The sequence below is a fragment of the Glycine soja genome, chromosome 6 (assembly GCF_004193775.1).
Source record: "Glycine soja cultivar W05 chromosome 6, ASM419377v2, whole genome shotgun sequence".
NCBI classification, from domain to species: Eukaryota; Viridiplantae; Streptophyta; class Magnoliopsida; order Fabales; family Fabaceae; genus Glycine; species Glycine soja.
The window spans coordinates 48,282,722-48,304,233 of record NC_041007.1 but is presented as its reverse complement, the minus strand read 5'-3'; the positions used below and the strand labels follow the sequence as shown (position 1 = coordinate 48,304,233).

The 21,512-nt window shown below is 30.2% G+C and overlaps 2 protein-coding genes and 1 pseudogene across 2 annotated transcripts; all 3 read right to left on the bottom strand.

Annotated features, from left to right (window-relative positions):
• Window positions 1-7,111: 7,111 nt before the first annotated feature.
• On the bottom strand, window positions 7,112-8,379 carry LOC114416396 (annotated as a pseudogene).
• Window positions 8,380-12,348: 3,969 nt separating this feature from the next.
• LOC114414272 (berberine bridge enzyme-like 22) lies at window positions 12,349-14,121 on the bottom strand. The gene has a single exon (XM_028378568.1). The coding sequence runs from the start codon at window positions 14,119-14,121 to the stop codon at window positions 12,532-12,534; it is 1,590 nt and encodes a 529-aa protein (XP_028234369.1). The 3' UTR covers window positions 12,349-12,531.
• Window positions 14,122-15,016: 895 nt separating this feature from the next.
• LOC114417448 (WPP domain-interacting protein 2-like) lies at window positions 15,017-19,553 on the bottom strand. The gene is made up of 3 exons (XM_028382662.1): window positions 19,420-19,553; window positions 18,154-19,198; window positions 15,017-16,021 (listed from the first exon to the last, which is right to left on the bottom strand). Exons 2-3 carry the CDS (start codon window positions 19,169-19,171, stop codon window positions 15,276-15,278), a joined length of 1,764 nt encoding a protein of 587 aa, XP_028238463.1. The 5' UTR covers window positions 19,172-19,198; window positions 19,420-19,553; the 3' UTR covers window positions 15,017-15,275.
• Between the last annotated feature and the right edge of the window lie 1,959 nt (window positions 19,554-21,512).

The window sequence follows — 21,512 nt, the reverse complement described above, 5'->3', positions numbered from 1 at the left end:
AAAAATGATTTTTTATTGATAAAAGAATTAATTATGATTTGAATAGTATTATCTATATTTAATGTTAACTTATAAAATGATATTAATTAAATCTATAGGATAACCAATTAAAAAATATACTATATTATTTTTCATTCTTAATTTTTTAATAATCAATTAAAAAAAAGAAATAATAAACTTAGTCGACAAATTATACGGACAAAGTAAGATTAAAGTGGAATTTAATATTTACATAAACAAGGCAATTAAGTGCAATTGATCAGTTTAATAGAACCATATTTGTTCCTAATTATGGATTAAAATGAAATTATTTGCAAATTTAGATATTAAAATTAATAAGCAATAATAAAATTAGTGATATTAAAATATATAGCAATGTATACTAAATGGAAAAAAATGTAATAATTTTGACAATATGATGAGTAAGATTCTATTTTGTACGTTATATATTTTTCTTGATGATCTTAATATATTTCTGGTCATTCGCGTAAGTTATTATACTAGTGCTAAAAATACATGCATTAACATAAGTTCATTCTCTTAAAAAGAAAAAAACTAAGTTCATTGATGTTCTTGTCTAGGCTGTTATGGTACTCTTTATAAAAAAAATTATTATAATTAAATCTCTAATTAAAAATTAATTTATACAAATCAAAAGATACGTGTACCACGAAAGAAATAAAGTATTTACTTATAGTGTTTCCGTCATGGATCACGAAAGAACTAAAAAACAAAAACTAAGCAAAATTTAATAGAAAATAACAATGATGCTAAAAATGCACCAGTGACCAAAGTTCATTGAAGTTCTTGTTTATTGTTTAGGCTATTATGGTAATGGTACTATTTATATTTATTTTGCCAGGAGTCGAGATAGGGTTTGTTTTACATATTACTTTTTTTAAAATCAAGTTTTATTATTTTAATATTAATTAAATCACAGTATACTTAAGTTTGATGGAAGTATTAAACTTTAGTATTAATTTAATATTAAAAAATACTGTAATATTATTTACACTACCATTTCTTGAGAGATGCAAGTATTACATCATTCTCTTGTATTAAGATATACACTTTTTTTTCCCTTAACAGATGCAAATATACTTTGTTTTAAAAAAATTCTTTATATATAAATTTATGACTAAAATATCTATTGCTTTCCCCTATCTTATTTAACTATTGTATTTTTCTCTAATCTTATTTTAAGATATACACCACAATTTTTACCATTTTTTTATGTAATAAAATAATAGTTCTATATATAAATTCATAAGTTTCTACGATAAAATCATTTGTTAATATATTTGTCATTTATTTTTAAAAAACATGTTACTAAATTAATCGTTTTTTATAATTTTTTTGTTTCATAAATTCATTCTCTTTTGAGTGTCATTTTTAGCCTTTATATATAATACTAATAAAAAAACCTGGTTAAATATTTTGTTACTCTCAAATGTGGAGTAGGGGTTGTTGAATGTTGTGGATTTTTTTGAAATTGTTGGGAGCCTTAGCTTAACACATTAAGGTACAGTGGTTATCTAAAATTTATGGTGTATAATTATATGGTAACCACTGGTAGGATAAGTTTAAGTTGAATTCTATCTACGTATATGGATGGGGTATCCCTTGTACCTTGGATTTTATTAATATATATTTATCTTTGTCGATAAATAATAATAAAAAAAAGACGTTTTACTTTATCTATAACATCTTTCGAAGAAAGGCAATATTAATGTGTAGATAGAAAGCAATGTTAGGGCATCAAGTGAATGAACTATAAAAATATTTTAGTATAATTTTAATTTTAAATATATTTGAAAAAATATTCTTTAATGGTGTTTAATTAAATGAGCTAAACTGTATATTTCAACCATAAGTCGGGATCGAGGACAATGCAATACATATATCTCATAAAGGAGAAGAGTGTAGTTTATTTTAATGGTGATGAGAGGGACCAAATTATATATTATTATTATTACATAAAAGAAGAGGGTGGTGCAATACTGATATCTCTAATGAGAGGAGAGTGTAATTTACTCAGTAAAAAAAATTAAAAAAAAAGAAGCAAAATTCAATAGAAAATGGCAATAATGCTAAAAATGCATGGGATAACGAAAATTGATGTTTTTGTAACTTTTACATAACTACTTAAGAGAGAAGAAAATAAAAATTTAAAATGATTAAATTGAGTTTCAAAATTTAAACATTTATCTTTTGTAAATTAAAATTTATTTATTTATTTAGCTTCTCCAAAAGTTAAAGTGCATAAGTTCATTTTAACATATGAAGAAACTTAATGCATTTTACTTTATTGTATTCTTCTTTTATAAGTGTTAATGAAAAAAATTATCTAAACAAGATCAAGACTATTACGATTAGTTTGCTTTAAGACTCAAGATTGGACATATTTTAGATATTACTTTTATATAAAAAAAAATCAAGCTTTATTATTTTAATAGTAATTAAATACCAGTAAATTTTTTAAAGCAATTTATAATTTTATGTTAACAAACATTAAACTTTAATCAATTCTTACACTCTAAGTTTAAGTCCATGTTCTTGAGCATGAGAACATTTTCTATTTCTGTTTTACTCTTTACCTGTAACAAATGGTTTTGTTTCTGTGTTTATTTTAAATTCTCTAATTACTGATTATTTTAATCCCATGTGAATCTCAAATACAAAAATATTAATTATATACTGATTATTTTTTTTTTGGAAAGGGAAATTCACATTTTATAAGGGTTGCGGATCTGGATTGTTTAATATTTATAAGTACAAAAAGTCAAATCAACAGGTATTTCGGGCTGTTGACAAAATAGTTTCAGCATGTCCTCTACAGCTCTATTTCAATATTGTATCTTTTCATATCAAATTATTCTTAAACATGAACATAGCTCAAATTAAAATTCAGACAGTGCATGTGCATGCTAATCCGAGTCTATATATTCAGTCAAAAAAAAAAAAAAAAACCGAGTCTATATTTTTTTAACTAATTTTATTAATTTAAGCTAAATTTTTAATCTCTGTTTTTTTAAATTTCAAATTAAGAATTATTATTTTCAATTCATCAAAATAATAGTAAACTATTAGAGTAAATTTATAATTTTATCATTTTATTTCAAATCAACTTTTTTACTTCAATCTAATTAATAAATTTTTAAAAAATATCAAATAACCTCACAACTTATTTCATACTTTTAAATTTTATTATCCGTATTTATTTTAATTTAATGTATTTCTTGCTGTAAGGTAAAACCCACATAAAAAAGCACCATATAATTACTTTATAAGTTAACATTTCCTTGTAACCTATTGACGAGTGTAATTAATTAGTTAGTCGTGTCTGAGTTTTTGTAAATTATTTGTTACATGAGTTCAACAATTTTTATGAATCAAAGTTTTCTATATTACCTATTTTTTTTTTATAAAAAAAAATAATCAAGCGTGCATATATCAACTAGTACAAGATTGGTCTAACTTAATAAGATGTCACGATTTTGAGTTCTTATTATGCCATTTGTCAAATAAATGAAAATCCCATAATAAAGAGTGCTCCTTAGATGCTAAAAAAAATCTTGTAACAAAAAATGCTAAAAATCAGCTACAGAATAACGCAATCCTTTGTGTGTCTTTATATATATATATATATATATATATATATATATATCAACTAGTACAAGGTTGGCCTAACTTAATAAGATGCCACCATTTTGAGTTCTTATTATGCGGTTTGTCAAATAAATGAAAATCCCATGATAAAGAGTGCTTCTTAGATGCTAAAAAAAATCTTGAAAAAAAATGCTAAAAATCAGCTACAGAATTACATAATCCTTTGTGTGTCTGTTTTAATATATATATATATATATATATATATATATATATATATATATATATATATATATATAATTTTTTTTGTAAAAAAACAAAAACAAGTATATATATATATATATATATGAACTCTATATTTCTAGATATATTAATTGTATACGTGTGTGTTGCCAACTATTTCTTAATTTCTTTCATTCTTTAATAGTCTGAAGTTGAATGACAGACTTTTTTTTTTTAAGCATATCAACTTATCCTCGTCACATATACTATTGACCAAGCAACAAGAAATTTGCATCTGTGTGGGCTGGTTTTGATGATCGTGTTGAGATTTTGTGTATCATTGACCAAGATATTTACATTAATGGCCTGGCGTTGAATTTGATCGTCTTAAGTTATTTAATGTGTGTATTATTGACCGTCTGGTTTAGTGTCTTTCATGAATATTAATTGCTTACTGCTATATATATTGTTTGACTACATTAATTTCCTCTTGGAATTTTCATAAATTGAAACTTTTAATGGAATGCATGCATGCATGGCTGCTAGTATGGAACGGCTCGCGATCCACGCGTGGGTAACGGATCAATTTTTTTAAACGGTCTATAAGTATATCATATTTTTGAGTCCGTCCTGCTTAACCTGCTAGGTCCGCGAGTTATCCGCATTAAGATTTTATTGCTTCAAATATGAAATTATTTATTGTTGGAGATGTTTAAGTTTCATATTTTAGATTTATTGTTTGAATTTTCTTTTTTTAAAACATTATTTATTTTATTGATGTAATTGACTAATTGTTAAGATTTTATTTATATTTGTATTGAACTTAATTTGATTGTGTTGTATTTTTATTGAAATTGAAATTTTTTTAAAACTAAACCCGCGGATCGGCCCGTTTGACCCGTGAGGGTAGACCAATTTATTTGGTCCGTGTAAGAATACGGGACAGGCTGGCCCGATCCGCTACCAATACGAGCTTATGTGGATGAGCCTTACACAGAAAGGACCTGCATGCTTATTCACCCCTACTAGGAATAGAAAAAATATTTGAGCATGTAAAATTTGCGCGAATAAAAGTCTACACTCGATAGAAACTAATTAATTAGTTAGATTATCACATATAATTTAAACGAATATATCTCGTACCCATTAATAAATAGGGATGGAGACCAATTCCATTTTATATTTGTTATAACAAATTTGAGTAATTTAGTTTCTAAATGTATAAATTATGTAATATCTGAATGGGTAAAAAATAAATGTAATAATTATGTTATCTGTATAATAATTTGATGATAAATTAATTTTTAAACTGTATAAATTAATATTAAATTAATTATTGAATATTATAACTTAATAATAAAATAGTTCCAAAAATTATCAATAAAAGAAGTAATTATCACAATTTTTATATATTTAGAAATTAAATCAAGTTTTTTGTTCATCCAAAAACAAAATTATAATCATATATTCATCGATTAAAATATCATTTACCCTAATAATGTTACTAAAGCATATTTATTTAAATATATGAAATTAAATTATTTTAATTTATTGACTTTTATATGGACGGATGTGATTAAAATATTTTATCTTTTAAACTTTTGTTCGTACTTATAAGAGAATTATTTTATTTTATTGATTTTGGTCGGGACTTATGGAATTGAAGTATTTTAACATTTAAATTTAGTTTTCAATTAAAGTATTTTGGTTGCTGTTATTGTGTAGAGTAATTTTAATTTTAATATTTTAAATTTTTAAAGAAAATAAACTTGAATAACAATTTATTTAAGTAAATAATTATTTTTATTCTTGAAAGTTATGATAATAATTTAGTTATCGAAAAAGATGAAAACTTTTTAGTCTATCAATGTATAGAAAGTATGACAATAGCGTCATGTCATAAAACTTAATATCAAATTAATTCATAAACTTTAGAACTTAATGCCAAATTAGTCTTAAAAAGTTATAACTTAATATCAAATTCATCATTAAACATTATAACTTGATGACAAAATAATTTCATGAAACTTAATGACAAAACGTAATTATTGTTGGGGATAAATGTGTATCCCTAAGATCTAATTCATCATGTAATCAATTTTAGTAAAAAAAAAATCGTTGCTTCAAGAACCTGCATCTGGGTACAAATATATTATTTATTTATTTATTTATTATTGCTGCATATTTTGAATACAAAATAGATCCTAATTTTCTTCTATAATTATTAGGAGCACTTCTATATAACTATCAATTATCACACATTTAGAAACTAAATGAGAATTTTTGTTGTTTCATAAAAGAAATTGCCACCACTTCACACATTTGATAACAGTTGCCTCCTGCACTTTTTTACATTTTGGAAAAAGCTAACCTAAAATGCAAGCAATTGCCCGACCCAAATGTTTATGAGAACCTCAACCTCTGTCTGTTTCACATGGCTTTTCGAATTAGAATTGTTTAACTTTGAGGACTCTAAAGGATTTGCCTCACTTGATGAGAATGAAAATTGATTATGTTGTCTTTTGTGTTGAATTATGTTCTTTTTGTCATTATTTGAAGTCTTCAACTCGGTGTTTTGTTCACACATCACATATATGTTCATTATGTAAGTTGTCAAAAGCCAGAAGGTGTGGTTTTTTCTTCATCACGGTATAAGCTATTGTGTTTTGTTATTTTTGCCATTTATTTATTCGTCTTGTTAAATGCATTTGACTTTCATTATAGTAAGTTAAAAAAATGTTCATTAGTCATTAATTTGTCTATACATGTCCATTTTACCTATCATCTTTTCTTCAGTATCATTTTACTTTCTTTTGTTATGAGTATGTAATAACATCGCCAAAATTTGTTTTACCTGAAGGCCTTCTTGTACAAAATTATTGAGCTCATCTTTGGTGTGGAATTGGAACAAACATAGACAATTACACACACTGCAATGACAATTTAAAATATAAAGAAAAAATATGAGGGTGGTATGGAAGAAAAGGAGATGAATGAAAATATAGAAAGGGTGATTACTAATTAGACAACATAAATATGCAACTTAAGGGTACATTCTTTTGAGATTTTGTAACTTCATGATGTGTAGCACCAGTCCACACCCATTATGAAAATACATCATATCCATTTTGAAATTGCATCCCCAACCTTTGAAATATTTGCAAAAGCAGCATTCCATTCCAGATTTGGTCTATACCAATCACACAAAGTATAAGATTAACATAATATTGAAGTACACAAATGTTCTAGGTGCTCCAAAAAATGTCAAGCACGCCCTTCAAAATTAAAAAGGATGGTTATGTAGAAGAGAAATACTCTGTTCATTCTTGAAAAAAAATTGAGGGTCAAACTTTGTCTTAATTTGTGCCAATCTTCTAAAGTTTCCCTTGTTGCCCCAAACACTAGCTTTTGAGTAGCTTGTGTTGTGATGCTTGTTTTTTCCTAAATCAAGATCCTTATAGTTTAAATATGCATCTCTTGGAGATTTTGAGACATAAGGAGTCATGTATCTATAAACCCTTTTAGCCCATTGTAGATGCCTCTTGGTTTCTTCCTTGTTATTCAATTTCCACTTGACCACGTATTGTATGTTGTACAAGTTTCCCTTTCAGATTCTGAAATTTGACTCATTCAACCACCATATGGTTCCATTATCAGCCATGCAAACGTTTCTTCTTCTAGAAGCATTTTCCAAGCTTCTTCTAGACCATATTTTGGTATTGGCTTCTGTCGAGCAAGAGTTTTGGAGGGTCATTTTTGTTGTATCTGGCATCGACTAGAACTAATTGAATCCATCTCATTCAATGGAGTGATTGGCATCCAATAGCAATTTTGGGAAACTCCCATTCATCAGTTTGATCAACCTGTTTGTTTCTCCAAGGAAGATAGAGCTTTGAATGTTTCGTATTTGTCATCTTTTGAGTAATTACTCAAATGACAATATCCTCATACGATTCATGTGCTATGTATTGCCACCTGTAAATCAAATTGGTGGCTCCTCCCTTAGTGAAATGGATTTGATGAGGTCAACCATGACAAATGGGGTCTTAGTCTTACTAAGGTATGATAGCCCTTCATAATGATGGCCTCCACTTCTAACTCTTAGCTGCAACTTAAGTTCTTTGCTGCATAGAGTAACTGCTTGAATTTTTTATTCATAGAAAGGTGTTAGAATGATAAGAGGCTTCCTTGATGTAATATTAACCCATCTAGGATTTTGTTCCAACAAATCCAAGATTTGGGAATCCAATGAGGAGGATCAGGTGAACATTATATTTTCAATGTTTTTAGAATTGCCATCAAGTTGGGTTAACAAGCATTCTTTGAACTTCTTATCAACTAAGATAGAAGCATATGCCACAAATTCTCTAAAATTTTCACAAAACAAAAATCAAATCAATAAAAAAATCTCAATACCATGTCCAAAAATATTACAATTACACCCATCACCATCATGACTGTTGCCAACACCGCTGCCATGACCACTATTGCATCCACTGTAATGACCATCATCGCATCCATTGCAATGATTGTCGTCCCCACTATCACCATGATTATTACATGCCGCCATCACCATAACTGTTGTCGTCACATTGGGGACACAAAGTGTAAATAAACAATATGAATGAGTGTGTTAGAACCATTAACATGGATTTTTCTTTTTCATGTCTCCTTTTTATTGTTATTATCAGAAATGAAAGATAGATGAAAATCTGTTTTAGGATTCATTTATAAAAGTATTACAAAGTTGGTTTATTTATACAAAGACAGAAAATAACTAACTTGAGTAACCAACACTAACTTACTCAAATAATTTCTAGTAACTAACTAACTTCCATAACCAAGTAACTACTCAAATAACTTCTAGTAATCAACTGCAACTGCTTAATCGTGATAGTAATCACACTATTAAACACCTAACTTTTTTCATTTCTAGTGCTAGAAGGCTCTACCCCTTTTTGAGTAGTTTGTTGCTTATTAACTTGCATAAGGTATCAACAAAATATTTGGTCTAATAATAAGATACAAAACAAAAAATAAACCTTTTAATTATGTAGCCAAAGGTTTGATTTTCAGGTTTGTGTATATGAAAGACCATTTACTGAAAGATATCAGTTCCTTAAATGAATAACAATTCGTCAAGAGATTAGTTTTTAACTTTTGGCCTGGAGATATCCAGAAGTTCATAAAAAAAACCCAACAATGACAAACAAACAACTTAGAAAATATAGGAAAGAAATTTTTGGTTGAATGCAAAGTCTTCATAAGTCATCATGTTGGTTTTAAACACCCCCCCCCCTAAACTTGTTTTTGACATTGTAGCTCAAAATCAACAAATTGTGTGGGAAACTTGTTAGGAATTAATAGGATTTATACTAGAATTTAAAACACCTAAATTATAATGCAAAGTGCTCATAAATTGCATATACCTCTTGAAGACATCATTTACAGTAATCACTTGATCTTGTGAAAGCACGCATACATTAGGAACAAGATCTTCCTCTTGATCTCCCCTCTTTTACAGATTGACTATTAGATAGAGCAATGAGCCGTCAAAGAAAACATGAGTCAAGTGGGAATCTCTCCTTTTTTTAAAATATACATGTAACTTAATATCCAATAATCACGAATATTAGGCCCATTAGGCCTAACACACTTATCTATTAGGTTTAACCCAATAAACAAACATATAAATGTTTCTTAAAACCCAAATTTGATCACTTAATAATTAGGCTCACGGACAAATATATTAGGTTATATATTCAAACCCATATTTTAATCAAACAAAATACACCAATCAATAAAAAGCCAAACACAAAAAATTATAACAAAACTACATTAAAATAATCCAATTTGATGCATGGTCACAACTAGTCATCCTGTTGGTTAAATGCTAAGTGAAAACTTACATTAGAAGTAAAGCAATTTGATGCATGGTCACAACAATAGTCCAATACCCCACATCATCAAGAGGAAAGTGAAATTGTGCAAATCAATGAATCATGAAATTCAATCTTTTTTCAATTTTACACGTCAAAAATATTTGCTCAGCTACCTGTTTAGTCACATCTCAAATGTGGTATTATTCATTTTCCTTAGCAATTTTATGACAAAAATAAATGAAGTGTAGATTGGGACACCCTTTACCCCGACATGCATATAAATAGGAAAAACATATACAAAATGCGAAATTAACTACATTGATTTTATTTTAAACATAAAAGAGCTCATGTGGGTAAAATGGTCATATTCGCTTTACTATCACCAAATAAAACTTATTGAAATCTTATCCAACTCAGAACAAGACTGTCAAAGTTTACAAAAGAAACTTGTTAAATAGTGTAATAAAATAAAATAAAATAACATCATGTAATTGAACTAAAAACTCATGTCTCAATGTCACATCCTAGCAGAGTATTGTGTCACAACGTCCTCTAACATAAGGTTCTTTAAAGTCATCCACCTAGTCATCTACTCCCATGAACACAATGTTCGAGATCATCACAGGATCCAAACACAAACAACACACAAGGAATATGTTATTACATTTCTAAATAAAATGCAAATAAATAAAGACATAATCAATATAAAGTATAAAAGTATTTATAACATAACTCAACTTAATACAATCCACGTTACTTTACCACTTTATCATTTAAAATTCATTTTTCAATCACCAACCACTTTACACATAAATCACACACTCGAGTCAAGATGTAACAACACTCGTCAATTTCATAATAAACAATTCACAGGTGTTATGCAACAAGTATACTAAGACTCAAGTCTATATGCAATGTGATAACATGTCAGGGAAAAACAACACTAGGGTGCTTAGGAGTACATAACAAGGCACGCCACACAATGAGTATGTCAGGTCGCTCTCACTAAGTAAAATTATAAGGTGACCAGTCAGGATCACTCTATTTTGCAAGAATGTTCCAACCATATGGGATCAACATAGGCTTAAAGGAGCACTCAAATCGAGTGTATTTACCCCTAAGACCTAGACTTCGAAGAATCCGTTATGGCATCACCTTCCTAATTCAGGTCCAACCCCTAAAACAACTTTTGCATGCAGACACTGCTCATGAATTATACAATATTCACGACCTCACATTTATTTTCAAACATATTTAACACATTGCGCTAGAATTTAACATCTTAGGTTCCTAACTTGGAATCCTACACTTTTCTTTTAACACCTCGCGCATTGCGATACAATTTAACACCTCAGGTTCCTAACTTGGAACCCTACACTTTCATTTTAACACCTCGCGCATAAAATTTTTTCTCAAGGTAAACACCAGTCGGTTTATTGTATAATTCACAACTCACAACACAAATAATTGTCACATCAAGTATTAACCACACACTTATTCACAACCATATCTCATGTCCATAATTTAGCATCTCACAATGTCACAATCCACCATCACATATTTACGTGTATCTTGCAAATTAACACATGTTTAACTTTGCACTTATACTCAATCTCAACAATAATGTTATAATCTCAGAGCAACATGTTATCTCACAATTCATCACATATTTAATTTATCACTTATATACAATTTCATGATTCCAATATAACAATTTATCATGCTAATATAGTAAATCTTATCCAAAACACAAACAAATTATACATAAATGTTTCTCACAACATGGGGAATAAAATTCCTCAAATAATTTCACATAATCATATAGGAAGAATTACAATACAATAAACATCCTAAAATAAACCCTAATTTGATCCTCTAAGGATCCCTAAACATGTTCATTCTAATCCCAATTACGATGAACTCATCCCTTACCTCTAAGCAGGCACACGTGTGTAGTCCAGTAGCGATAGTGGAATATCTAGTAGTTCCCTAAGATTTATCAAGTTTTTTCTCTAGTTGCTCTGCTAGGGTTTCTAAGCATTAAAGAGAAGGAGAAATGATTGAAGCCTCCATTCCACTATCCACGTGCGAGGGGAATTGCTCTCACCATAGATATTATTTCACAAATTCCAACGGTGGAGATGTGATTTACTGAGACATGTTTGAGTGTATGCAGGAAAAATAGAAGGTTTGGGGAAAAGAAGAAGGGAAAATGAAATTGAGAGGAAGAGACAGTGCAACGATGTATCGTAAATGTAAAAATTGACCTAATATGTATTTATAATTAGGGTAGTTTGGGCTTATTATTTACTCTATTTTTCTTTATTTTATCATTTTATAAAAATAAACTATTTTACTACCTATCAAATAAATAAATAAAACATTTTTATAAGAACATCTATTTATTTTAATTAATAAAACTATTTCTCTTTATTTATTTAATTATAAAATTTTCATTATTTTTTGTAAAACTCTATATATTTTTAAATAAAATCCTTTTTATTTATTTTATGAAAAAAATAAGGTGTTACATAGATAATAGGTAAGGAACTAAATAATAGGTAAGGAACTAAAAAGCTTGAGAAGACATCTTAGGAAGGGTCATTAGACTAAAATAATTGGCAACAAGAGGGTTCATTCTTATGATATATGAAAATACATGATATCCATTTTGAATTTGCATCCCCTAGCTTTGAAATGTATACAAAAGCAGTATACTGTTTAGGGTTGGGTCTCGCAGAAGATTAACATAATATTGAAGTATTACACAAATGTTTCTAGGTGCTCAAAAAAATGTAATACATGTCCTTTATGTTAAGAACTAAGAAGGATGGGTGTGTAGGAGAGGAATACTCTGTTCATTGCTGAAAAAATTTTGAGGGTCAAATTTTGTCTTAATTTGTGCCAATCTTCTAAAGTTTCCCTTAAAGTATTTCTTGCCCCAAACACTAGCTTTTGAGTAGCTTGTGTTGTGATGCTTGTTTTTGCCTAAATCAAGATCCTTATAGTTGAAATAGGCAGCTCTTGGAGACTTTGAGACATACGGAGTCATGTATCTATAGACCCTTTTAGCCCAATGTAGATGTTTCTTGGATGCTTCATTGCTATTCACTTCCCACTTGACCAAGTATTGTATGTTGTACAAGTTTCCCTTCCTGTGGGGAAAAGGGGTTTCAGATTCTGAAATTTCATTCATTCTACCACCATATGGTTCCATTAACAGCAAGGCTAACGTTTCTTCTTCTTGAAGCATTTTCCAAATTCCTTCTAAACCAGTTTTTGGTATTGGCTCTTTTACAAAGTCAGACTTGGCCTTGAAGGAGCTTTTATATGTGGTAGTTCTGTTGAGCAAGACTTCTGGAGAGTCCCCTTTGTTGTATCCAGAAAAGAACAAAACTGATTGAATCCAGCTCATTTCAGTGCAGTCTTTGGCCTGCAATCCCAATTCCGGGAAACTCGTATTCATCAGTGGGATCAACCTGTCTATTCCTCCAAGGAAGAGAGATTCAAAGGTTGCTTGGAATGTTTTTGATTTGTCACCACTATTTTGAGCAACTATTCTAATGAAAAGATCCTCATGCAATTCATGTGCTATGTGTTGCCACCTGTGAATGAGCTTGCTGGCTCCTTCCTCCAGTGTTCTATGAATGTTGAACCCTGTAAGAATAGGTGGAACTCTAACCAACCTGATTTTCCATGCAAGAATGACTCCAAAACTAGTAGCACTACCTCCTCTTATAGCCCAGAAAACATCTTCTCCCATTGATTTTCTATCATGAATCTTCCCATTTGCATCTATGAGGTAAGCATCAACAACATTGTCTGCTGCTAGGCCATGTTTCCTGAACATGGTACCAACCCCCCCTCCACTTATGTGTCCCCCTATCCCTACACTTGGACAGGTTCCTGCCGGGAATCCGTGCACTTTACTTGCTTTAGAAATTTTGTAGTAAAGTTCACCTATTGATGCCCCAGCTTGAACCCAAGTTGTTTCGTCATCAAGGTTAATTTCGATGGAACGTATGTTGATTAGGTCAACCATCACAAATGGGGCCTTACAAAGATATGATAACCCTTCATAATCATGGCCACCACTTCTGATTCTAATCTGCAGCCCAAGTTCTTTGCTGCATAGAATGGCTGCTTGAATTTCTGATTCATGGAAAGGTGTTAGAATGAGGAGAGGCTTCCTTGAAGAATTCAGCCATCTAGGATTTTGCTCCAATGATTCCAAGATTTGTGTATATAGTGAGGAGGATGATCTGAAGAGCATTTTCTCAATGGCTTCAGAATTGCCATCAACTCTGGTTATTAACATGCATTGTGTGAATTTCTTCTCAACCAAGGTAGAATCAACACATGAGATTGAAAGAAGCAGTGTCAGAAACACTGCAAGATAACCCATCTCCATGTTTTCTTCTCTACCCTTTAGTTGATTGAGTTTTGTTTCATATATAAGGAACACTTGCCCACTTGAAAAGAGGGAATATTCTAGTAGAGAACATGTTGAATCTGTTTTTTTCCTTGAGTTCAAAACATTCCAAAACAAATAAACAAGGGGTTGTGATATTTCCAAAGCAGAGATTGAAACGGTAATGTTTGATTTGCATTTGTACTTAGCAAGTTAGCATACCCAAGATCGGCAGCCGCATATAAAATATAGTTCTTGTTGAGCTACAGAATCCATATATGTTCAGCAATTATATTCTCCCTCACTTGTCATGTCAATTTTTCTAATATCTTGTTTGGTTAAGCTTAATTTTAGAAAATAATTACTCAATAAGCGCTTTAAAGACAAAAAAATAAAATAAATATAATTTATAAAGATTAAAAAAAATTATAAGGACAAAAAAAAAATGCTAAATTGCAACCACTAAAAAGATATTTAAACCTATTTTATATTAAATTTTACTACTAACTTGCTTTTAAAATAAAACATCCAAATGTAAATCACTTCACATTGAAATCAATTTTAACTAAAACCATTTTCCTTTTTAAAACCATTTTTGCAAAGTTCCATCCCATCCCTTGTATAGATTTTCATTGAGAAAGTCCCAAACCATGATTTGAATATAAGCTTGTTTCTTATAAAACAGGCAGGTGATCCAAAATACTTCAGTTATATCTAGCGTACCAAGTATCAGGGAAGCTATAACAGCAACAACAAAAAGTTAAAATGGATTTTATATATATATATATATATATATATATATATATAATCAAATTACCACATATGATGAGATTGATTTCTATAATAATTATTTTAAAAAATTATATTTAAGATGATTTCTAATTTGTTCACAATATACAAATCTATATCTTGGCAGGTTATTAAAATTAAACTCAAGAAAAAAACTAACAATAACAATTGTCTTGCCAAGCCCAAATTACAAGGGGTTGTGCACAAAATGATATTAAAACAACGAGAGCGGATACATGCTCTCCCCCTACCCAGAGAAAGAAGGGTCAGTTTTATATAACAACGAAATTTTACATTCAAAGATCAGAAAAAAAAAAAAAACTTAAACTTCTAAGATTGCACAAAATGAACCTAATTTTGCAGACCTACGTGGGTACAACCATCCCAGAATTTTGCGATAACTGTGACATGTAAAGCCAAAAGATCAAAACTAAAAACATAAACTGTATGAAAAGATAAAATGACATCTTACATACTCTTCTCTGCAGCACAAAAGACTCCTCAACTACTACACTATCACCACAATATTTTTCCAACTCTTCTGCTTTGTTCTTCAGCACTGAAGCCTTATTCTCTGCATCTACAAGCTTGTTGAGAACCTGCACTTGACTTTTGGACAGTTTCTCTTGTTCTTCCAATAATGTCTGATGGAAAACTGCCCCATCCTTCAAGTTCTGCATTACCTTTGAGATGGCTAGGCATTCAACCTCAGCTTCAATCCTTAGCCTAAAAAGGTCCTCAAGCTCCGACTCAACCACTTTACATTTTTCATCCGACGAATCTACGGTTCTAGCAGACTCTTCCCTAGAAATCTTAACACTACTCGAGGATGTTTCAAGTTCAGCAATCCTGGAGTCCCTCAGAGCAAGCACACCCTGTAAATCTTCCAACTTGCTTTCCAAAATATTTATATTTTGTGTCAGGCTCAATACCTGAGGATCTGAGGAACTTGAAGCAGTTTGTTTAATTTCTTCTGCACCAGACTGACCAGATTGGCTTGATTTATTAAGTCCAAGATCAATAGTAGTACCAGCAGACGCACTGCTACACTTGGCTGAGTCATCATCTAGTGAAACGGCTTCAATCCCAATCTCCCTGAATTTCTGGAGTTCTGCAAGAGTACATGTAGTTGGTCATTAGCAATGCCACATGCCATATTTGATTCTTCCGTTAAAGACCACTTTACGGAAAAGAAGGAACTTCAGCATACCAATAAAAAATAAATGGAAAAAGTTGTTTCTCAGTAGTATGCAAATAAACAATTTTATCATCAACAAACAAACACTAAATTGATTAAATAAAAGCTTAGAATATAGACTGTCATTAATCATTCCAGAAAACCATAAATTTAAAATTGAAAACATTAATAATTAAGTATAAAATAGCATAAGTTGTTCCAGTAAATAATAATCAAGGTAGGATAGGGAAGTAGAATTGTAAAAAGTAGCTTAAAAAGCCAATAACCTATCTCCCATCATTGTTTTCAGTTTCTGGCTCAGGTCATATATTAGCCAACTAATAGGAGCAACAAAAATTGGCGGGTCTAGGATTTATATAATCTCTTAATAAATGGTTTTTACTTAAGGGTAAAGGTACAAGTAATTTCTGTCATTAATGAAAAAATCAACTGTTGATATTCCAACATGTTAATGATTTGTAATACATGCACATATAATATTGATGGTTGATTTTCTCATCAATGACTGAGATTACTTTACCCTCTAAAGTGAGTTGGACACTTTAAAGGAGGCAGATCCTGAATAGATAACCAACAAACAATATTACAGTAACAAGATAAACAGGATACTTTTGGAATGAAAACAGAGAATAAAATATGTATGGTGGTCCTACTAAAACAAAGAACAAAGCTTTAATAGAAAATACAAGTAAACAGTGAAGCAGAAGTCAAGTTTTGGGTTCATATGGAAGAAAATAATATTACAATAACATTACAATATGCAGGCAAGCTTGCACAATCAAATTAATACAAAATATAAAAAAAAAGTCACCCGACAAGTTCATAGTTAGATTATATTTTCTAATTTCAGGTTCCATTCATTTAGCTATCTATAAGTTCTTGCATTTCTCAATATAGATGAAATCTAACCAACGAATCATTCAATAATCTTCACAAAGAGAAAATAAGATTCGGAATTCCATTAAAGAAACACACCAAATACATTAACTATGATAGGCTCAAAATGAAGATAATTAACCAAAAGACAGTCCACCCACCAGGGGAAAGGTCAAATGGGCATACTGACATTTAGTCAAGGCAATCCATGATATTAGCAATAAAAAAATTTAGCCTGCTGAACCACTTGATTTAATACAAGTATACAACCTATCCTCTACAAGACAACTTATAAGCAAAATCCAAAATGCAAAAATTACATCTATGATATATCTTAAAAACTTATAACATTTAACATAAGTTTTCCACAGGCTCATTTTATATTTTCCACCTATTTATCAACCAGCAAAGTGCTACATATGCAATAAGAGGACAACAGTTTTTAAATTTAAAATTATAGGATTATTTGATTTTGAAAAGGCTTACAAAGGAGGCTAGACTAGACCTGTAGACCATCAGAGTTTTAAGGTTATATAATAAAATAATCAAAAAAAATTTAAAAGGGGTTCAAAAGAACAAGAAATATAAGGAAACAGAATATTGATCATTCAGAGATTTAGTTCACAACATATTCAGACCCATTGGCTAAGCTAAATTAGGTAACACATTTAATATTAGTGAAATATTTATCAGAATGTCCAACATTATGCCAAAAACTTGCAACTGCTACTAAAATTTGAAAGATATTTTTGTTTTCCATCAAGAAACAAACTCCTTAATTCAATAAGACCCTCCAATGTTCTAGATTCAGGGGTGCTCAAGGCACCAAACAAACTGATTAAACAGAACCAAATCAATGGTTTCCTTTGGTTGAGTTTAGAAAAACAAAAAATCATAAGGTTTAAACAGTTATGGGGTTCCAATCAGACCAAAATATATTAGGTCAGTTCATGCATTGATATCTGCCATGCCGGCAGCTTTATTGACAGTTGAATTGAATCACACAACAGAATCCAATGGTCAAGAAACTGCTAATAAGGTAATATATTAACATACATTTTCCCAAGGATTATAAAACCAAGAAACATAACAATATCAGTTGCAAACAAGGTGCACAGAGAAGGATACACACAAAAATCAAACGTTCCGGAAAAATAGAAAGGACAAACCTTCTTGAAGTGCCTCCTGGACAGCCTGAAGGCAACTAACTGATTCAATTAAGGGATCTTCAATGGCTGAAGATGGGTTGTTCACACTTTTTTCTTCTGCAACATCCCAAGACAAATTTGTACCCAAATTCTCTTGTAAAAGATCTTCATCCTCAACAACATTTTCGTTGCCATAACCACCTTCAACTCCCTCAGTGAAATGCTCACTAGTGTGTGCTTCACCACTATTAACTCCATCGTAAACATTTGGCTTACCACTATGTTTTCCATTACTAGTAACCAAAAAAACACCTTGCTTGAAGTTGGAGCTTCTTGAATCAGATTCCAAACTAGAAAAAGAATTTTCCTTCTCAATTTTGACTGTTCCACCTCCTCCTGGTTTGTTACTGCCTTCAGTCCGTCCCTTTCCCTGTTGAACTCGTTGAGCTGAGTTTGCTAAATGCTTTGAATTCACATTCTTACTACGGCTTTTCGCTTGCCTCAACTTGGGCTCGCTAGCCGCTGTAGAAGACTTGCTACTCCGATCCTCGCTATTCTCAGAATCAGTCCCAACAACAAAACCAGATCCAAGTGCATATCTAGAATCCAAACTCGAACCGTGGATCACATTGCCATCTGAAAACACTACATTCCCAAACATATTCGAAGATCCATCGCTCTTCTCCTTAACATCGCGCAGAAAAGACTGGCTTTCACTCAAATTGGCATTGCCAGACAACCCCCTCTTCAAGACTTTACCGGAATCAACGCTCGAACTCGGATCCTTAACAACATTCCTCCTAATTCTCTTCCATTTCTTCAACCCAAACCCCTTTGTTGGTGTCCCTTTGGAATTCACACCTTCCCCACTACTACCCACTTCAACTTCACCAACCGTTCCCTTTTGATCCGAACCATTGACATCCGAATTTCCCTCCAAACCAAACCCAATTATCTCGTCATCATCATAAGAACCACCGTTTCCATTCCCATCATGATTCACTTCATTCTCTTCCACGGATTCGCTTCCCAAATCCATGATCAATTTCAACCCTTTTCGCTAAATCTGGACACAGAGATAAAAACCAACTTACAATTAATTGCGGTTGAAGCAACAACACAAATGAGATTTCACGAACTTCAAAATCAAGACTCCAAAAAAATTAAATAAATTATTTTTGGGATAGAAACGGATGAATAAATAAATAAATATATAAGCAATCGAAAAATTGAATGAGAGAGACAGAAAGAGAAAGAAGAGAGGATCTATGATTTTGAGTAAATTACCTTCATAAACGAAGTCTTTGGATTGGACACGGAAACCCTAAAGATTGGGATTTTGATGGGATTTGCAGTTTTACAGGCGGAGAAGGGATCAACCGAAGGAGATGCAAATACTAACAATTATTTATTTATATATACAAATCATTACATTCATTTATTTATTATTTTCGTCCATTGTCTCTCATCCGTATATTCTTTACCTCTTAATAATATTTCGATATTATTTATTAATTAAAAAAAATTATTATATAAGTTAAATTATCTTAGTTAATTATTTTTTAAATTCATTTTGAAAATATAAACCAGCACTGTCAGTATAAGATTTATATTATCAATAAATAAAACATGATAGTAATGGTTTTTAAGGAAATAATTATTAAAGTCCATAAACTTAAAATACAGATTAATTTATGTTTAAATTATAGTGAGAAAACAGTTTATACTGTTTTTTTTTTTACAGACAGTCTATACTTTATACCGTTTCTACATATATTATTTATTATCTTTTCAAATAAATTATACCCAGTATTAAATATATTGATTAAATTTCCTATAATTAGTAGAAGTGAATTTCCCGAAAAAAATTTAACTTTTACAGACAATAAATTACGCTTTAACTTCTTTCTCATAACATAACATATCTCTATAAAATATGTCTGTAAACAATAAAAAAAATCATTAGTATTTTTTAATTAATTAGTTAATACTAGTTAATTTGATGAAAAGTTGAAACAGCGACAATGGGTAGCGTGGGCCCCATGGAGATGTTGGCCCACTGTCGCATCATATCATGGGAGCAGTGTACCTGGATCACAGGTTCGTGAGTGGTACATAATTTTAAAAAATAAATATACTGAAAAATAATAAATATTGGTTTTAATTAATATGCACTTTTAATCTATTTTTTTACTCTCTTTACAAAAAATGTAAATTTTTTGAACAGAGTAAAATTATAATTTTAAACTATCAAATCATCCAGAAATAAATTTTAATATATTATAGAGTAAACAAATTAATCATATGATAATTTATAATTAATTAAATGGTAGTACATAAAATATATATTAAACTAACCATTTTTCTCACTTTGTCTTTTTGAGTAGAATCTCTATACGGTACATCTTCATTTTTTTGACATTTTTTCTTCACCAGTCGTGGCCATCTGACTTTAAATTTGAACTCTAACTAGCTTTTTTCTTGAAATCCTTGTTACTCAAGCATGTAACTTAGATCAACTCTAAGCTTCAAATAACATTAGCTTTCAAAAAATCGGAATTCAACTAAATTCCAAATGATGCTTCTAACACTGAAAATTTCTATGTTGACACTAAGGATAAAGTTATATACTAATAATGATAATATGTGTTTCTTTTATCTCCAACAAGTTATCCAAATAAATAATTCCTTTTATTTGGAAGGAAGATTGATAGATACAAAATGTTAACAAATAATACCATGTCATAAGAAAAAAGAGATGGATTACAATAATCAACATTTTTTTTTCAAGTGTTTTTCTTAGAATAATGATATTCATCATATTCACTCTCTGGATACAATAATTTTTATCTCATTTTTACTCTCTTTAATGTTCCCTATCTCTTTTACCACATAACATATTATATCTATAATTTTTTTTCTTTATTATTTTTATTTCTCTCTATCCCTATCTTTCATCCACCATTGACCCTAATTCATTCCAAAATGAAATGAATATAACATTTATTCTTATCTCCCATCCACCATTAGACCCTAATTCATTCCAAATGAAATGAATGTAACATTTATTCTTTGGATTAAGAATAATGATATTCATCCCACACACTCTTGCTACTCATTTTCATCACAATTTTTTCCTCCAACTTTTCCTACATTTTTCATCACATCACATTTCATATCTTAATAATTCCTTACATCACATCCCTTACTTGCCTACAATAAGTAGTTATTGTACGAAATGCTAAGATGCAACGCGTTGTTATATTACTGTTTAATAGTTAATTGAAAACAATAGTACCGTAAGATTTGATAGAAAACATGGTGCTGTGTTATTGTGGACAGTTTTCATCATTTTTTTTATTGAAAAATTCATACTATTC

Excerpts from the sequence above, each read along its gene's own strand:
- LOC114414272 (XM_028378568.1), bottom strand. The coding sequence starts at position 14,121 with ATGGAGATGGGTTATCTTGCAGTGTTTCTGACACTGCTTCTTTCAATC.
- LOC114417448 (XM_028382662.1), bottom strand. The coding sequence starts at position 19,171 with ATGGATTTGGGAAGCGAATCCGTGGAAGAGAATGAAGTGAATCATGAT. Across the intron at positions 16,022-18,153 it reads CCAGGAGGCACTTCAAGAAG|AACTCCAGAAATTCAGGGAG; the intron begins GTTTGTCCTTTC and ends GTACTCTTGCAG.